Source organism: Anomaloglossus baeobatrachus, chromosome 1, assembly GCF_048569485.1.
Source record: "Anomaloglossus baeobatrachus isolate aAnoBae1 chromosome 1, aAnoBae1.hap1, whole genome shotgun sequence".
Taxonomy (NCBI): domain Eukaryota; kingdom Metazoa; phylum Chordata; class Amphibia; order Anura; family Aromobatidae; genus Anomaloglossus; species Anomaloglossus baeobatrachus.
This window is the reverse complement of record NC_134353.1, coordinates 334,633,920-334,650,215: the sequence shown is the minus strand read 5'-3', so window position 1 is coordinate 334,650,215 and position 16,296 is coordinate 334,633,920. Positions and strand designations below refer to the sequence as shown.

General features: G+C 43.1%; 1 protein-coding gene across 1 annotated transcript in view; it reads right to left on the bottom strand.

The window, feature by feature from the left end:
* Positions 1 to 4,135: 4,135 nt before the first annotated feature.
* MRPL1 (mitochondrial ribosomal protein L1) overlaps positions 4,136 to 16,296 on the bottom strand; it is an 81,456-nt gene continuing 69,295 nt past the window's right edge. The window contains exons 8-9 of the mRNA XM_075352173.1: positions 11,724 to 11,805; positions 4,136 to 4,464 (exon numbers count right to left, since the gene is read on the bottom strand). Of these exons, the coding sequence (XP_075208288.1) occupies positions 4,358 to 4,464; positions 11,724 to 11,805 (189 nt within the window). The 3' untranslated portion in view covers positions 4,136 to 4,357. The remainder of the gene's footprint in view (positions 4,465 to 11,723; positions 11,806 to 16,296) is intronic.

Here is a 16,296-nt window from a genome sequence, read left to right as displayed (position 1 = left end):
TTATTTATTTGTACCAATATATAGACCAAGACAGCGCCTGTGATTCCAACCAATCAACAGGCGCTGTCTGGGGGTGGGGTCTGACTGCAGCCAATCAGATATGCTGGTGGGTGGGGAAAGCAGTGAATATTCATTAGAGATAATTGTTGGGCCCAGAAGGAACGCTGAAGCCACGGAGCCGCCGTTAATATGTACTGCTTTAACCCTTTTGTTTCCTTTTTTTTTTCCTTTTTTTACAGTGGCCAATCACAGCCATGCCAATACTTGACATGGCTGTAATGGCCAGGGAGAGGATGTTTTTTGTCATCCGATCATTAACCAATCCTTTGCAAGATCTTTTGCCGTAAATGATAAGATGTCCGATCTGGCCAAAGATCGTACGATTTTTTTCCGATTTTTGCTGATCAGAGAAAGAGAGAGAGAGATCAAGAGAAGAACCATAGACTGCTAGAAAGTGCAGTCAAATTAAAGGACTGTAGTGGCTGACGTCTGCCACTAATAGGTGGCCACAGCACTCACATGTCCATGTCTGGTTGTCATCACTAGATCAGGAAATACCCACAGGGGAACTGGGAAAAGTGAAAACAGAATCCAAATGGGATTGGTAAGGCAGGATTGGCTTCTTTTGTTATTTTATACTTTTCTACTTATTTTACCTGGCTGGACAATCCCTTTAAGGGAACTGCTTATTTGTGCAGGTTGATTGCCAACAAAACTAAGTATATTTGTCCTTACAATTTTAGATGCTCTTGATAAAGTGACATGAGGTCACTTGGGACACAAAACAAGCTAGTGAAAAGTATTCCTATTTCCATGGTACAAAGAGCGCTCAAGTCAGGTGAATAGACGAAGTGTCCCTAAAGACTGTACTGGCTGTCAGGCTACTCAACAATTGTTCTATTGTACAGACACAAGGTAACATTTATTAGGTTAAACTTTAATAGGCTGAAACCATTTCCAGCAGGCAATTTAACATAATGGAAACCAAATCATGGAGGCAATGACCTTAGGTAACTCTTAGTGCCCGGTAACTTATTGACCAGAACTATTTATCTGCGCCCTCTTCATCTGTGAATATTCAGGGATTCGGTGGTGTGAAGGAAGCAGAGATGAATACTGATGTATATTGTGCTTATTTTTCTGTGGGTTTTCTTCTATCAGTCCAAGCACAACAGAGCTCTATCTAATTGGCTTTTTATAAACCTGTTTTGCCGGTGGTGAAACATTCTAACGTTATAATTACACTAGACAGTGATCTTAAAAAGGAAGCTATCAACAGAATCGGAACCATTGTTAAAATCAGGTTTTTGTGTTACATGCATTTTTTGGGCAATTTTTATTTTTTTTTTAATATCTTGATCTTTCTTAAAATATAAAATTAGTAAACTTGCAATAATCAAACTTGGCCACTAGTGATTTTTTTAGACTCATACTTCCTGTGTCAGGAGATTCACATGTACATTAGCAGCCATGAACAGATTCTATCTTTTGTATTGAAGCATCTAATGTAAGTGTGCAAAGACCATTGTGAAGGAAAGGCGGAGCATGAGGCTGTAACATCACCTATTGTGACCACTGGATCCTGTGTTATCAGCTGTATATAGAGATGTTATCTCACATTGTAATCCTGCCTCTGATGATAAGGGACCTGCTGAAAACTCTTCCTGAAAAGATAGGAAGTATGAATCCTCAAAGTCGAGTGTAAACCTTTGAAGCGTGATCACAGAACAATCAAGTGTTTCATGGCAAATAGCCAACAGGGTCGCAAGAAGCGTGTTGGGCAATAAAGGCACAAAATAACTGCCCATGAATTGAGGAAAATCAAGCGTGAAGCTGCCAAGGTGCCATCAGTTTGGCCATATTTCAGAGCTGCAACATTACTGGAGTATCAAAAAGCACAAAGTGTGCCATACTCAGGGACATGGCCAAGGTAAAGAAGGTTGAAAAACAGTCTTTGAACAAGAAACATAAAATAAAACGTAAAGACTGGGCCAATAAATATCTTAAGACTGATTTTTCAAAGCTTTTATGGACTGATGAAATGAGAGTGACTCTTGATAGGCCAGATGGATGGGCAGGGCTGGATCAGTAAAGGGCAGAGAGCTCCACTCTGACTCAGATGCCAGCAAGGTGGAGGTGGGGTACTGGTATGGGCTGGTATCATCAAAGATGAATTTGAGGGAACTTTTCGGGTGGAGGATGGAGTGAAGCTCAACTCCCAGACCTACTGCCAGTTTCTGGTAGACAACTTCTTCAAGCAGTGGTACAGGAAGAAGTTGGTATCGTTCAAGAAAAACATGATTTTCATACAGGTCAATGCTCCATCACATGCATCCATCTACTCCACAGCGTGGCTGGCCAGTAAAGGTCTAAAAGATGAAAAAATAATGATGTGGGCCCCTTTTGTTCACCTGATCTGAACCCCATAGAGAACCTGTGAAATGTGAGATTTACAGGAAGGGAAAACAGTACACCTATTGGAACAATGTCTGGGAGGCTGTGGTGGCTGCTCGCAATGTTGATATGTTGATCGTAAACAGATCAAGCAACTGACAGAATCTATGGATGGTAGGCTGTTGAGTGTCATCATAAAGAAAGGTGGCTATATTGGTCACTAATTTTTTGAGGTTTTGTTTTTGCATGTCAGAAATGTTTATTTCTAAATTTTGTGCAGCTATATTGGTTTACCTGGTGAAAATAAACAAGTGAGGTGGGAATATATTTGTTTTTTTATTAAGTTGCCTAATAATTCTGCACAGTAATAGCTACCTGCACAAACAGATATCCTCCTAAGATAACCAAATCTAAAAAATACCCACCCCAACTTTCAAAAATATTAACCTTTGATATTTGAGTTTTTTGGTTGATAGAGGACATAGTTGTTGATCAATAATAAAAAAAATCCTCTAAAATATAACTTGCCTAATTGCGTATTTTTATACCTTTTTAATGGATTTCTAATAAAGGAAAAGCAATGTCTTTGTATATTCAATGGTTGTGTCATCAATTCCTTTTTCTCTCCTGGCATGATGCTGCTCTGGAACAGATTCAGCACTGACAATTACAGCGGAGTTTTTTAAATTGACTGTTTTTGGTGTAACATGGCAGGTTTCTCAATACTTCGGTTTTCTCAGTTATCTGGTAGAGTATTGTTATTACCGGTAGAAATAGAAGTCACAATTCAATATTGAAGACAAATGAATGAAATAAAAAAAAAACCTCCAGTACTTATTATTGTGATGAACATAACAAATCAGGAGACATTTCTGAAAATCTGTATGTTCTCCATATGAAAAACAAGGGATGCTCCTGCTGAGCAAGTAGTGGGGAAAGTTGTGTTAGATTTTATACACTAACACATAATGAATATAATAAGGAGTGGGTCAGCTGCCTATATCCATGTTTTTATTTTTAGATCTTTGATGATGTATTCCTTGACACACACACATATATATTATATATATATATATATACACATACATACACACTGGTTAGAATTCTTGCTTTGCTAAAATAAAGCTGAAAATCATCCACAAAAGGCATAAACAAACTTGCTACCTGCAGTCTCCACTAGAGGGCGCATGGCACCTAATGTTGTGAATTACAGATCATATACAGCACAGAATGCGGAAAGATTCCCTGCTCCCTCTAGTGGTTACTGAAGGCAAACAACCAGAGGGATTTCCGATAAAAATAACAAAAATGTTTTGTGCACATTCCCTCTACCCCTGAAACACCTTTGCATCAAATTGTGGTCAAAACTGCCATTGCAAATCGCCCAAATCTGGCTCACATGTATCATACGTGTGTTGGAAGGGCTCCAAAAGTGACAGTCAGAGCCATCTCATATATTATGCAGTGTAAATATGCGTGGGTGAACAGATACTTTTATTCTAGGCAACTTTGTTGGCCTGTAGAAAGTACAGTTAAAAAAATTTATACCTATGAATCATTTGGTGGATTGTTAAAATTAAGGTCAACAGCCAACCCAAACAGGTTTAGCTTATGGAATAAGTGAGTCTATAATTAGGTTGTTTTGTATGATGCTCATTAGCGTCATTACAATTATAAGATGTGTCGGATATATGTCGTTTTATACAGCAAGAACCTTCTTAACATAAAAAGCTCATTAGGAAATATGTTTATTAAAAAAAAAAAAAAAAATTAAAAAAAAAAAGTTCCTCTGCAGTCTCCATCAGACCTTGCGCTCCTTGTATTTTCCTCTTTGCTTGTAATGAGAGTTCATCAGGTCCATGGCAGACGCCAGGCTGCACAGAAATGCGACTGGCTGACACACTGTCCTTGCGAGTCTGCAGGTGGGTCAGTGCCGGACAAGTCACTCTACTAGCTTTTGCCTTTAGTCATCATCCATGTTTTCAATCTCCTTTGGAAAGAATTTGTGGCAATCGATAAAAAGGGCTTCACTTGATGTACTGGTGAGAATGGCCCTTTCCACAAAGGGACCTAAAAAAACCAAAACATTTCAGTGATCAAAATTTATAGATCCATCATTGGCGGACATGTGTACATAGATCATTATATCTACTACTTGTAGAATGTGGGAAATCCTCGTTTCAGATGAAAGTGCCATACAGTAGCAGCAATATACCCTGCAGCGATCTTCTGGTGGGACTGATCGGTGGCAGTCAGGTGCCATCGTACAGAAAGTGATCTCCACGTGTCCTAGCAGTGATAGCACAGGAAATCTGGATTATGTGCTCGCTGAATAGTCACATGCACAGCAGATCACACAGATCTGTATACAGCACAGTAAGGGGCACTTTACACACAGCGACATCGCTAGCGATGTCGCTGGTGAAAGCACCCGCCCTCGTCGGTTGTGCGTCATGGGCAAATTGCTGCCTGTGGCGCACAACATCGCTAAGAACGGTCACACATACCTGCCTAGAGACGTCGCTGTGGCCGGCGAACCGCCTCCTTTCTAAGGGGGGCGGTTCGTGTGGCGTCACAGCGACGTCACTAAGTGGCCGCCCAATAGAAGCGGAGGGGGGGAGAAGAATGGCCGTAACATCCTGCCCACCTCCTTCCTTCTTCATTGCCAGCGACCACAGGTACGGTGATGTTCCTCGTTCTGGCGGTGTCACACATAGCGATATGTGCTGCCGCAGGAATGACGAACAACCTGTGTCCTGCAAAAGCAACGATAATTGGGAATAAAATGACGTGTCAACGATCAACGATAAGGTATTTTTGATCGTTAGCGGTCATTCGCGCGTTCCACATGCAACAACGTCGCTAACGAGGCTGGATGTGCATCACGAATTCCGTGACCCCAACGACATCTCGTTAGCGATGTCGTTACGTGTAAAACGGCCTTTAGTCCTCGTACCTGGCAACATTTTGGGGAACTATGGTCTGTGTATGTACTATATTCACATATTATTACTCATGATATGTACAGTAACTTGCTTTTTCAGCTTTTGATACATTTAGAATGGATGTGTTTTATGGTTCAGAGGTTAGTCACTAGTTCCGAATGGATAGCCAATTAATGGTTACATTGTTCTAGATTGCCTAACATGAGCGCAGTAAGATGAAGTCCCTGAATATCCAGTATCTTTGTCCTTCCCCACTCCCAACGTATTCTTCAGTAACTTGGAGCAATGAAATATCAAGCAGTTTTTAGAATATGAAAGATCAAGCGAGTAAAGTGGTTACCCAGTATGCTGAATGGATATTGATTAGATTGAATGAATGGATCATGACTGACATGTTGTCCCAGCACTTATTCAGGAATCTTAACCTTTAACCAAAAAGGGTGCACCAAGTAGGAATCCAAGAAAACATTGGTTAAGGAGTCTTTAATCATTCCAAGATGTGGCCAACTACAGTATTTTTCGCTTTATAAGACGCACTTTTTCCCCCCAAAATTGTGGGGAAAAAAGGGGTGCGTCTTACAAAGTGAATGTAACTTACCGGGCAGTAATCCAGCGGTGGAGTGAGTCACAGGAGGCTGGTGCGGCCGCCATGGATCCCCCGGCAATCGGCTGCGGTGGCGGCCGCCATGGATCCCCCGGCAATCGGCTGCGGTGGCGGCCGACATGGATCCCCCGGCAATCGGCTGCGGTGGCGGTCACCATAGCCGATATCTTTATCTGCGCCTGCGCTGCTTCCAACGCGACTTCCGGGAATTGGCTACGGAGGTGATGCAGGCGCAGATGGAGATCTCAGAGAAGCGAGATCTCCATCTGCGCATGCGCTGCCTTCCATAGTCATTTTCCTGAAGTCCATCGCGTCGGAGGCTACGCAGGCGCAGATAGAGATCGCGTCTCTCGAAGATCGCGATCTGCGCATGCGCGGGCTCCATTTTAGATCTCCGCACCAGACGGAGACTATCATAAGAAAGAGGAGACAGAGAAGAACGATTCTCCCTCTCCTCGCTAGGGCTGGATGCTGATTGGTGGAGACAACTTCTGCAGAGCTGCCTCCACCAATCAGTGATCTGAGCCTGACAAATGTCAGGAACATGGGGGAACAATGGGGAACACAACCCCCATCATCAGCCTTCAGAATATACTGTATCAATCGGTGTATTCTGAAGGATGATGGGGGCTGTAGTCCTTTAGTGTAAACACTCCAGGGAGGGACTAATGTAGTGGCCAAAGTGTAAAAGTGACTACCACCCCCCTCATCTTTCAGAATACAGCCATGTATGGTATACAGTACATGGGTGTATTCCTAAGGATGAGGGGGGTGGTAGTCCCAGATCCCCATAAAAGTGCATCATGCAGGTCCCCCATAGCCGTGTCATCCACGGATCCCACATAACAGTGCATCATCCACAGGTCCCCATAATAGTGCATCATCCACAGGTCCCCCATAGCAATGCGTCATCCACATTTCCCCCATAATAGTGCGTCATCCACATTTCCCCCATAATAGTGCGTCATCCACAGGTCCCCCATAGCAGTGCGTCATCCACAGGTCCCCCACAGCAGTGTCATCCACAGGTCCCCCATAATAGTGCATCATCCTCAGGTCCCCCATAATAGTGCATCATCCTCAGGTCCCCCATAACAGTGCGCCATCCACAGGTTCCCCATAGCAGTGTCATCCACAGGTCCCCCATAGCAGTGTCATCCACAGGTCCCCCATAGCAGTGTCATCCACAGGTCCCCCATAGCAGTGTCATCCACAGGTCCCCCATAGCAGTGCGTTATCCACAGGTCCCCCATAGCAGTGCGTTATCCACAGGTCCCCCATAGCAGTGCGTTATCCACAGGTCCCCCCATAACAGACCCTCCTGTTGAGTCTAAATTGTTAAAATAATGTTTTTTTTTTATTTTATTAAAATGTTTTAGCACACTATTTGGCTCAATTTTTTTTTTAATTTTCCTCCTCTAAAACCTAGGTGCGTCTTATAATCAGGTGCGTCTTATAAAGCGAAAAATACGGTACTTTTCTGTGCCCATCTGAAAAGACCACCGACAGGTTCAGAGGAAAAAAAAAAAAAGAACAAACTGCTTTGTCAAAGGTTCAGGGAGATCTAGTTTTAATACTTTCAGTATTCCCATCTAAATAAGTTGTGCAGGAGCTGCCAAGGCTGAGACTGAGTCCATACAGTTACAACGGTCACTAACTCTGTATGGGTGGAGGAAGCAAATCTCATAGACTCTCTCTAAGGGCCCAACTCCATTAGCTTTTTTATATCAAAAAGTGAATTAGTTTACTATATAATATTCCTAGCCCCATTAGCTCCTCTTTTGTATGTTGCACTAAGGTAGGAAGACATAGGCACTCAAATACTATGGACAACTTTGACAAGCAAAACAAATGATGTATACATATGTTAATGGTTACCTTTTGTTATGAAGGCTACAATTAGTGATGAGCGAGCACTATCATGCACTGGTGCTCGGTACTTGTAAGGAGCAGATGGATGAGTGCGGTTCGAGTACCTGAGTGTAATGGATGTCAATGGGGAACTGGCGCATTTTTCCAGGAAATCTTCCAGAAAACACTTCAAATACCCCACTGACTTCCATTATACTCAGGTACGCGAGTCACACCCATGTGAGCATTCAACTGCTCACCCAAACATGGCAGTGCTCGCTTATTATTAGGTACAATATATTTCAGTCTGCAATCCTTGTTCCTTCTCAGACACCCTAAGATGCCACCTGCTTCTAGCTTTAGACAGTAATACTTGCTAGATATGACTTCTGTGGGGTCTTTATTCCTGTACTGTTTCCCCACTGTGGTTCATGCAGTTCATATGTTTTTCCCCTGTCTACGGTAGAACCGGAAGGAGTTGCACTCCGTAAAAATCTGAATGCTTTCCCCCACCCTACTGGTATTTCTAATACTGAAAAAATTAATGGGGCACAGCAAAAAAAAAAAAGGAGCAAGTGTCATAACTTTCTAGAAAATGGTGAATTTTGCATTTTGGAAGCAAAAACACAGTGAAAAAAAATAGTACAGTGGTATCCATAGCTTTTAAAGATCTGCTATCAATGTTTTCAAGTGTGTCGTCTTATAAAGAGGTCACCTGTAAATTTTACAATCAATAGCAATAAGAATGCTACCACCTAAACCATTGTCAAAAAGAGTTAATCTGGATAGATTAATTCTAGAAACTGCTTGGTAACAGTGGTTGAGGAACATGCTGTTGGATACTGTTTATAAGCCGCTCTGAAAATACTTTAAAGGAACCAATCAACAGAATTTTCGTATATAACGTAAAGCCAGTGCTATACTGGCACTATCAGGCTGATTCTATATATACCATTAGTGGTCAGCTCGGATGTTTAGGCTTTCAAATCCAAAAAATTAAAGTTTAAAAAATCGGCAGCTGCAATGGAGCAGATAATATCTGGGTGGATATTCATATGGATTCCCGCCCCCCTGCCTGTTGTTCCTCCCTCTCTCTGTTCTCTATGATAATTTGACTGTTCAATAATTTCTTCACTAAGATGGCGTCGGAGTTGGCGCCTGTGCATAGTGCTTATCTCCGGCGCCATCTTTGTAAAGATCGTGTTACCCCCTGCTATAAGCGCATGTAAAGCGATGCGATAGTTCCGGGACTTTACCAGGCTCATCCTGATTACCCTGGTGCGGTGGCAATTGGGCAAATAAGGAGTGAATGGCAGCCCATAGCTGCCACTAAGTCCTAGATTAGTCATGGCAAACGTCTATGAGACACCCCCATTACTAATCTGTAAGTGAAAGTAAATAAAACACAAACACCCCAAAATTAAATTATTTGAAATAAAAGACAAAAAAGCCACCCTCTTTCACCACTTTATTAACAACCCAAACATCCCTCCAGGTCTGATGTAATCCACACGAGACCCCACAACGCTTCCAGCACTGCTACATCTGACGCTTACAGCACCACAGAACAAGACTGTCTGCTGTGAGCCCCAGCTGGAGTCCTCCAGCTGTGACAGCAAATCACCCGAGTGACTGAACTTAGCTGCGCGATCAGTGGTGCTGTCACTCAGGTGATTTCAGGTCACAGCTAGAGTCCTCCACCTGTGACCGCAAATCAGACCGCGAAGGAAGTGAGCCGCAGGTGGAGGACTCACCTGAGTAACGTCACCGCGGATCACATGGCTCACTTCAGTTGCTGCGTCGAGCTCACAGCAGTCTTGTTCTATGGCCTAAACCTCACAACGGTGAACCCGTGATGTCACTGCCGCAACAAACGCTGTACTGCGGGGCCCGCAGCTATGACGTCAGGGGCTCACAAGAGTTCATTCTAATGGCGCGGCTGTCTACAGTCACAGCTGGCAGTCCTGTTCTATGACGCTCACTGTGACAGGACAGGGATGTAACAGAGCTGAATAGCTGTGGGACCTTGTGTGGATTACATCGGACCTGCAGAGGTGTTTGAGGGTTAATAAAGTTGTGAAAGAGGGACCTTTTTGTATTTTATTCCAAGGATTTTTAGGGTGTTTGTGTTTATTTACTTTCACTTACAGATTTTTGATGGGGGCAGGGTCTCAGATGACTGCCATCACTAATCTAGGACTTAGTGACCGTTATAGGCTGCTATTAACTCCTTATTACCCCGATTTTCCTCTGCACCAGGGCAAACGGGAAGAGCTGGGTCCAGCACCAGAACTGGCGCATCTTATATGACGCGCCACTTCTGGTGCGGCTGTGGTCTGCTATTGTTAGGCTGGAAAGGGCCAAATAACGATGGCCCTTCCCACCCTAATAATATCAACCCCCAGTTGTATGTTGTACCTTGGCTGGCTTTAAAAAAAAGAAGGGGACCCAAAGTCATTTATTTTATTTATTTTTAAATAAATCAAATACTGAAAAAAAAAGTGTGGGATCCCCTCTATTTTTCATAACCAGCTAAGGTACAGCAGAGAACTGAGGGTTGCAGCCTGCAGCTGCTGCTGTTCCTGTGCTGGATATGAAAAATGGGGGGGACCCCACGTCATTTTTTTAGCCTCCAAAAATAAAAAAAATAAAAACAACAAAAAACAAAACAGCTGGCCAAGCTAGCTATCCCTCTATTAAGCTATTCTGTTATTTATTTCTATCTATTCATTCTTATAATCGATAATCTATATGTTCTTTTTTCTATCTATTCTATATGTTCTGTCTATTCTTTTTATCTATCCATCTATTCTAGCTATCTAACAATTATCTTTTCCTATCTAATTGTGTTTCTACTTTAAAAAAAAAGCATTAACAAAAACACACCAAAAACACAAACGCACTAAAATTCACCAAACATTTTTTTTACATTTCCAGGCTCTCTGTGACGAGGTGCAGTTTTGGTTGCAGTTTGTGTGCAGACAAAACTGCAGCGTGAGCATATAGCCTAAGAAGATAGAACATGCTACATTTTTTTTGTCACAAATTTGTGACAAACTACAGACAAAAAAAACTGCAATGCGCGCACAGTAAAACTGAATTCTTATAGACTTTGCTGGGAAGTCAAAAGTCAGAACATTCTAACAAAAGTGCACCAACAAATGCCACAAAATACGCAGCGTGCATATATAGCTTTAAGTTGTTCTATACAGTTTGTTGTCCTTTATTGACAGCACCTACAAATAGACAAGAAGAAATAAGAAGACCTTTCAACTTTGCTTGTCTTCAGCATACTGAATCACTCTTGAGAAGGATCGCTACTGATAGGTTAAGGCCACGTCTCACTAAGCGACATCGCTGCTGAGTCACGGTTTTCGTGACGCAACAGCGATCTCGCTAGCGATCTCATTATGTGTGACATCCAGCAACTACCTGGCCCCTGCTGTGAGGTCGCCGGTCGTTGCTGAATGTCCTGGACCATTTTCTTCAAAGGCGATGTCCTGCTGGGCAGGACACATCGCTATGTTTGACACTGTGTGACAGGGTCCCAATGACAGCAGAGATCGTTATACAGGTCACTACTGCGACCTGTATAGTTACTGAGTCGTTGGTAAGGTCTGACTGTGTGACATCTCACCAGCGACCTCCCGCGACTTACCAGCGATCCTTATCAGGTAGCATCATTTTCGGGATCGCTGGTAAATCGCTAAATGTGACAAGGGCTTTAGAGTAGAGCCAACTAGGAGTTGTAGGAGATATTGTCATTACCACGTTGGACACAACCTTTTCCCACTTACTTCAGAGGTCTTTGAACTAAAATTGGAGGCCTATTTTTCATGAATACCTAAATTTCGAGTTTCCTTGACCATTGGGAAGTAAAGTATTCTTCCTGTATTAAGTAAAATAAATGTTGTAACACAAATACTCACCAAAGCTTAATGGCTTGTGTTTGCAAACATCTTTTACAAGAGCATCTAGATTGGCAGCTATGTGCTCAACGGGCATGTTCAGCTGGAAAGAAAGAAAAATATCAATATGCTAACGGCAACAAGACTAAACAAGAACACAAGCAGCTTTTCAACTGTAGAGACCAAAGGTAAACTGTAAAGAACTGAAAACATTCTCATTTTACTTAAAAGTACAGAGCTCTGATTTTTGCTGCATTTCTCCTGGAAATCGTTAAAGTACACTTAACCTGAGATACCTGGCTGAAACTCATTTGTAGGTTTTCCGCTGCCATGGCTTATTAGGGTGAAGTCTGAAAGAAGCCTAGTATAATCAGCCTGCCGACTGCCAGCTGGCATCTGGGTCATGATGGTGAAAAGAAAGCTCAGTAGGTCAGTTTCTTAGAAACAGGAGGAAGTACATGGATACAACTTTTTTGGCATGGTCACATGAAGCTTGGCAAATCATTAAAGAATGCAGTAGGTAGGGGATCTGTACACAACCTGAGGCTTACCAGCTGCTACTTAACTACCCCTCCCTGTCTGTACACTTATCTGTGGCCATATTTCTTGTGAAGACACAGTTTTAATTCCATGCTATTATTTATATGTTGTCTACAAATTCACAATGCATGTTATAACGTATTGCCCATTTTTTTCTATAGGTGGATTCACAAGTCTCGTCTTATACAGCTGAAATCTACAATGTTAGCATACAGCCATTCATCAAGCTTAGTGTTTTGTATGCCAGTCTGGATCTAGAGTGCACTGGAGTAAGATAAGCCACATTCTTAAATAGGCATGTGCCTCATCTTTCATATGTCATGCACCAGTAACAGAAATGGACTCCCAGTTACAGACTAGAGTACATTTCTGTTCTAATTTACATGGTTATGGTGTAAATTTACGATGAATTTAGTAGGCAGCTGCATAAAAGTGTCTGAAATAAAAAATGTTTACTTCCCATCAGTTATCTGCCACTCCCATGGCTTTCATTGTCCCCAGCCAGTGTTAGTTTATGGCTAACAGCAATGATATGTCATTTTGCAGCTAATATCAGGCTTCACAAGGGTCACATATATCGACACATCACTGTGTGCAGAAGTACATGGACTAGCCTGAGGACCATAAAAGCATCGGCATAAAGGTGGCTAAAAGTAAACATATGGATTTCTTTTCAGATCAGTTGGTAGAATCGCTGTAGAAACTGTGCGAAAAAATCAGTATAATTTAGGAGCAGATTTTCCAACAGAATTCTCTGGGTTCTGAGTAGAGATGCAATCCGTGGAAGTTCGGTTCGGCGAGTGCAGCTGAACCGAACCTCTATAGGTTCGGACTTGACCGAAACCCCAATGGAAGTCACTGATTGGCAGTTTGGGTCTCCACCCACATACAGCCAGCCATAAGCAGGCACGTAAGCCCCTCGTCCAATCAGCGCCAGCTCCCCACCTTTGAACCAAACATGTTAATCATCAGGAAGTGAGTGTAATCACAGTGCTCACTTCCTGTTGGTTATTTCATTTGATCTGAAGGTGGGCAACAGAAGCCAGCTCTGATTGGACGCGGGGTCATGTGATGTTACAACTGCTTGAACACTGCTGGCATGGGAGGGAGTATAAGATTTATTATTTTACCTGGGCGAAACATGTGGAATCAAAAAGGGTTGTCCTAGTAGTGGACAACCCCTCTAATTACCCTGAACAATTGTCTAAAAATGCTTGTTCATCTTGCATTAAATCGTTTAGGCGAGCAAAAAAAAATTGTAAAACCAGAGTTGCCAACTTGAGTTTTTATTTTTTCTGGGCAGCTTATAAAAAAATCACTGACCGAAAATATTTTTCACAGACACATTGCAAAATCATTAGAAATCATTGTGGTTATAAGCGATACGTGACTACAGAGGAAAAATATATGATATATGACATGACATTATCTACATTCACTATAAACTGTAAAATGATAATTACAGTCAAAATCTGTGTTTCTTTAGCTTCAAAAAACTCATGGACTTATTACATTTTTGTCACTGACAGCAAAAAAAGTGCCCTATTTTTACAGATTGACCTGGAATTTCAGGAAGGCTCAACTTTCAAAAACTGTGTAACGTAAATAGTTTGTTCCCTCATTTAAAAATTAGACCAGTAAAAAGTGGAAGAAATTAAAAGCAGTTTATCCATAAACAAAGTACATTTTAATTAATAGATCCTGGAATAATAATAGATTCCATAATTTAAGGTGTTAAAAAAAACGCTTCTGTGTTGAGATAATTTTATGAATGTGTCTCTGCTAGGCCAGATTAAGGTTGGTGGGGACCCCTGGGCGGAAAATCTGGTGGGGGCCCAATAACGTTAACCTTTTTAGCCATAACAGTAGAGCGCGAACTGTAGCATTTAGATATAAATCCAATGAGCATGTATCTTATCCTGTTCTGCCACATTCAGATTTACAGTACTACAATACAGACACAGTCCAGGATAACTCACAGCAGCCACATATACACAGAAAGTAGAGTTACTCACATATTTTTTATTGATCCCAATGTTAAAACAGCCAGGGCCGGCTACAGGTTTTTGTGGCTCCCGGGCGAAAGAGTCTCCATCCACATGCAGACACACACATACAGGAATATGTACTTTTTCATATTTGAAGACAAATTCACAAAAAATACATATAAACAGACATAAATATACACACAGTCATATACACTGACATACATTGACACACATCACACATACAGACACAGACGCATTAGAGGTATTAATATGGGGAAGTCGCCTCCAGCCTCACTCACCTCTCCCGCTTGTTTCCGTCCAGTCATCCAGGGCATGTGGCTGTGCTGCATGATGGCCGTGACTAACAGACATGGCCGCACACCGTCCAACTGACACTGCACTGCTTTATATACATCAGAGGAGGGGCTGGGGGCTACAATATATACATTACAGGAGGGGTAGGAGGCTTAGACACTACTGGGGGACATACATATTACTAATGGGGCATAGATGTTACTGAAGTGGCAAACAGCTCTGGCGGCATACACATTACTGGGATGGATGGCATAGTGCTCTGGGGGGGCCGCACAGCTCTGATGCATGCATACATACACACTCACAGAGATCTCCTTCACACACACCCTGATAGCACTGTTGCAAAGATCTCTGCTGCATATGTACAGACAGCAGCACACACAGCTCTGCTGCCTTCATGCATACTGCACTACTACAAACAAAGCACTGCTGTATACACACACAGAACTGCCCAAAGAGTACATACTGTATACACACAGCTCTGCTGTCTATGTACAGACACAGAAAAACACAGTGCTCTGCTGCCTTAATGCACACAATACTACAGTACACAAAGTATTGCTGTATACACACACACAACTCTACTGCCCACAGAGTTTGTATTCACACAGCTCTGCTGCCCACATAACTCTGCTGCCCAAAGAGTATATACACACACAGCTCTGCTGCCCAAAGAGTACGTATTCACCCAGCTCTGCTACCCAAAGAGTATATATATACACCCAGGTCTGCTGCCCACACAGCTCTGCTGCTCAAAGAGTATATATACACACAGCTCTGCTGCCCAAAGAGTATATATTCACACAGCTCTGCTGCCCAAAGAGTATATACACACAGCTCTTCCGCCCACACATCTCTGCTCCCAAAGAGTATATATACACACACAGCTCTGCTGCCCAAAGATATATACACAGCTCTGCTGCGCACACACACAGCTCTGCTGCACACACACACAGCTCTGCTGCACACACACACAGCTCTGCTGCGCGCACACACACAGCTCTGCTGCACACACACACACAGCTCTGCTGCACACACACACACAGCTCTGCTGCACACACACACAGCTCTGCTGCACACACACACACAGCTCTGCTGCACACACACACACAGCTCTGCTGCGCACGCGCACACACACAGCTCTGCTGCGCACGCGCACACACACAGCTCTGCTGCACACACACACACAGCTCTGCTGCACACACACACACACACACACACACACACACAGCTCTGCTGCACACACACAGCTCTGCTGCACACACACACACACAGCTCTGCTGCACACACACACGCAGTTTTAGTTATCTCCTTTTTATACAAGGGTTGCAGCTTGTGGTGGGGACAGCTGAGATATATGCACACACGGCTCTGGGTGTCCACACACACAGCTCTGTGAGACAGCACATACAGCTTCGGGAGGAGGGGGGGGGGAATAGTACATAAAGCTCACTGGTGCCCATAAATCTCGGAGGGGAGGAACATACCACTCAGGTCACGGTGGAGAGGGGGCACATACAGCGCCAGAAGGCAGCACTGTGTTGGGGGATGCTGGCTGGTGCTGCGGCTCCTCTTCATCTGTAGCACTGGAGCACACCGAGCGGTAGCTCCGCCCACAGATGAACTGCAAACCAGGAGCACGCAACAAATGCTGTGGACTGCTTGCCAGTGTGGATTAAAGGGACGGCAGCCTACCTTTCCTGCCGAGCACTGCGGGACGTTGGCTGCAGAACTGACGAAGGCGAGTGTGC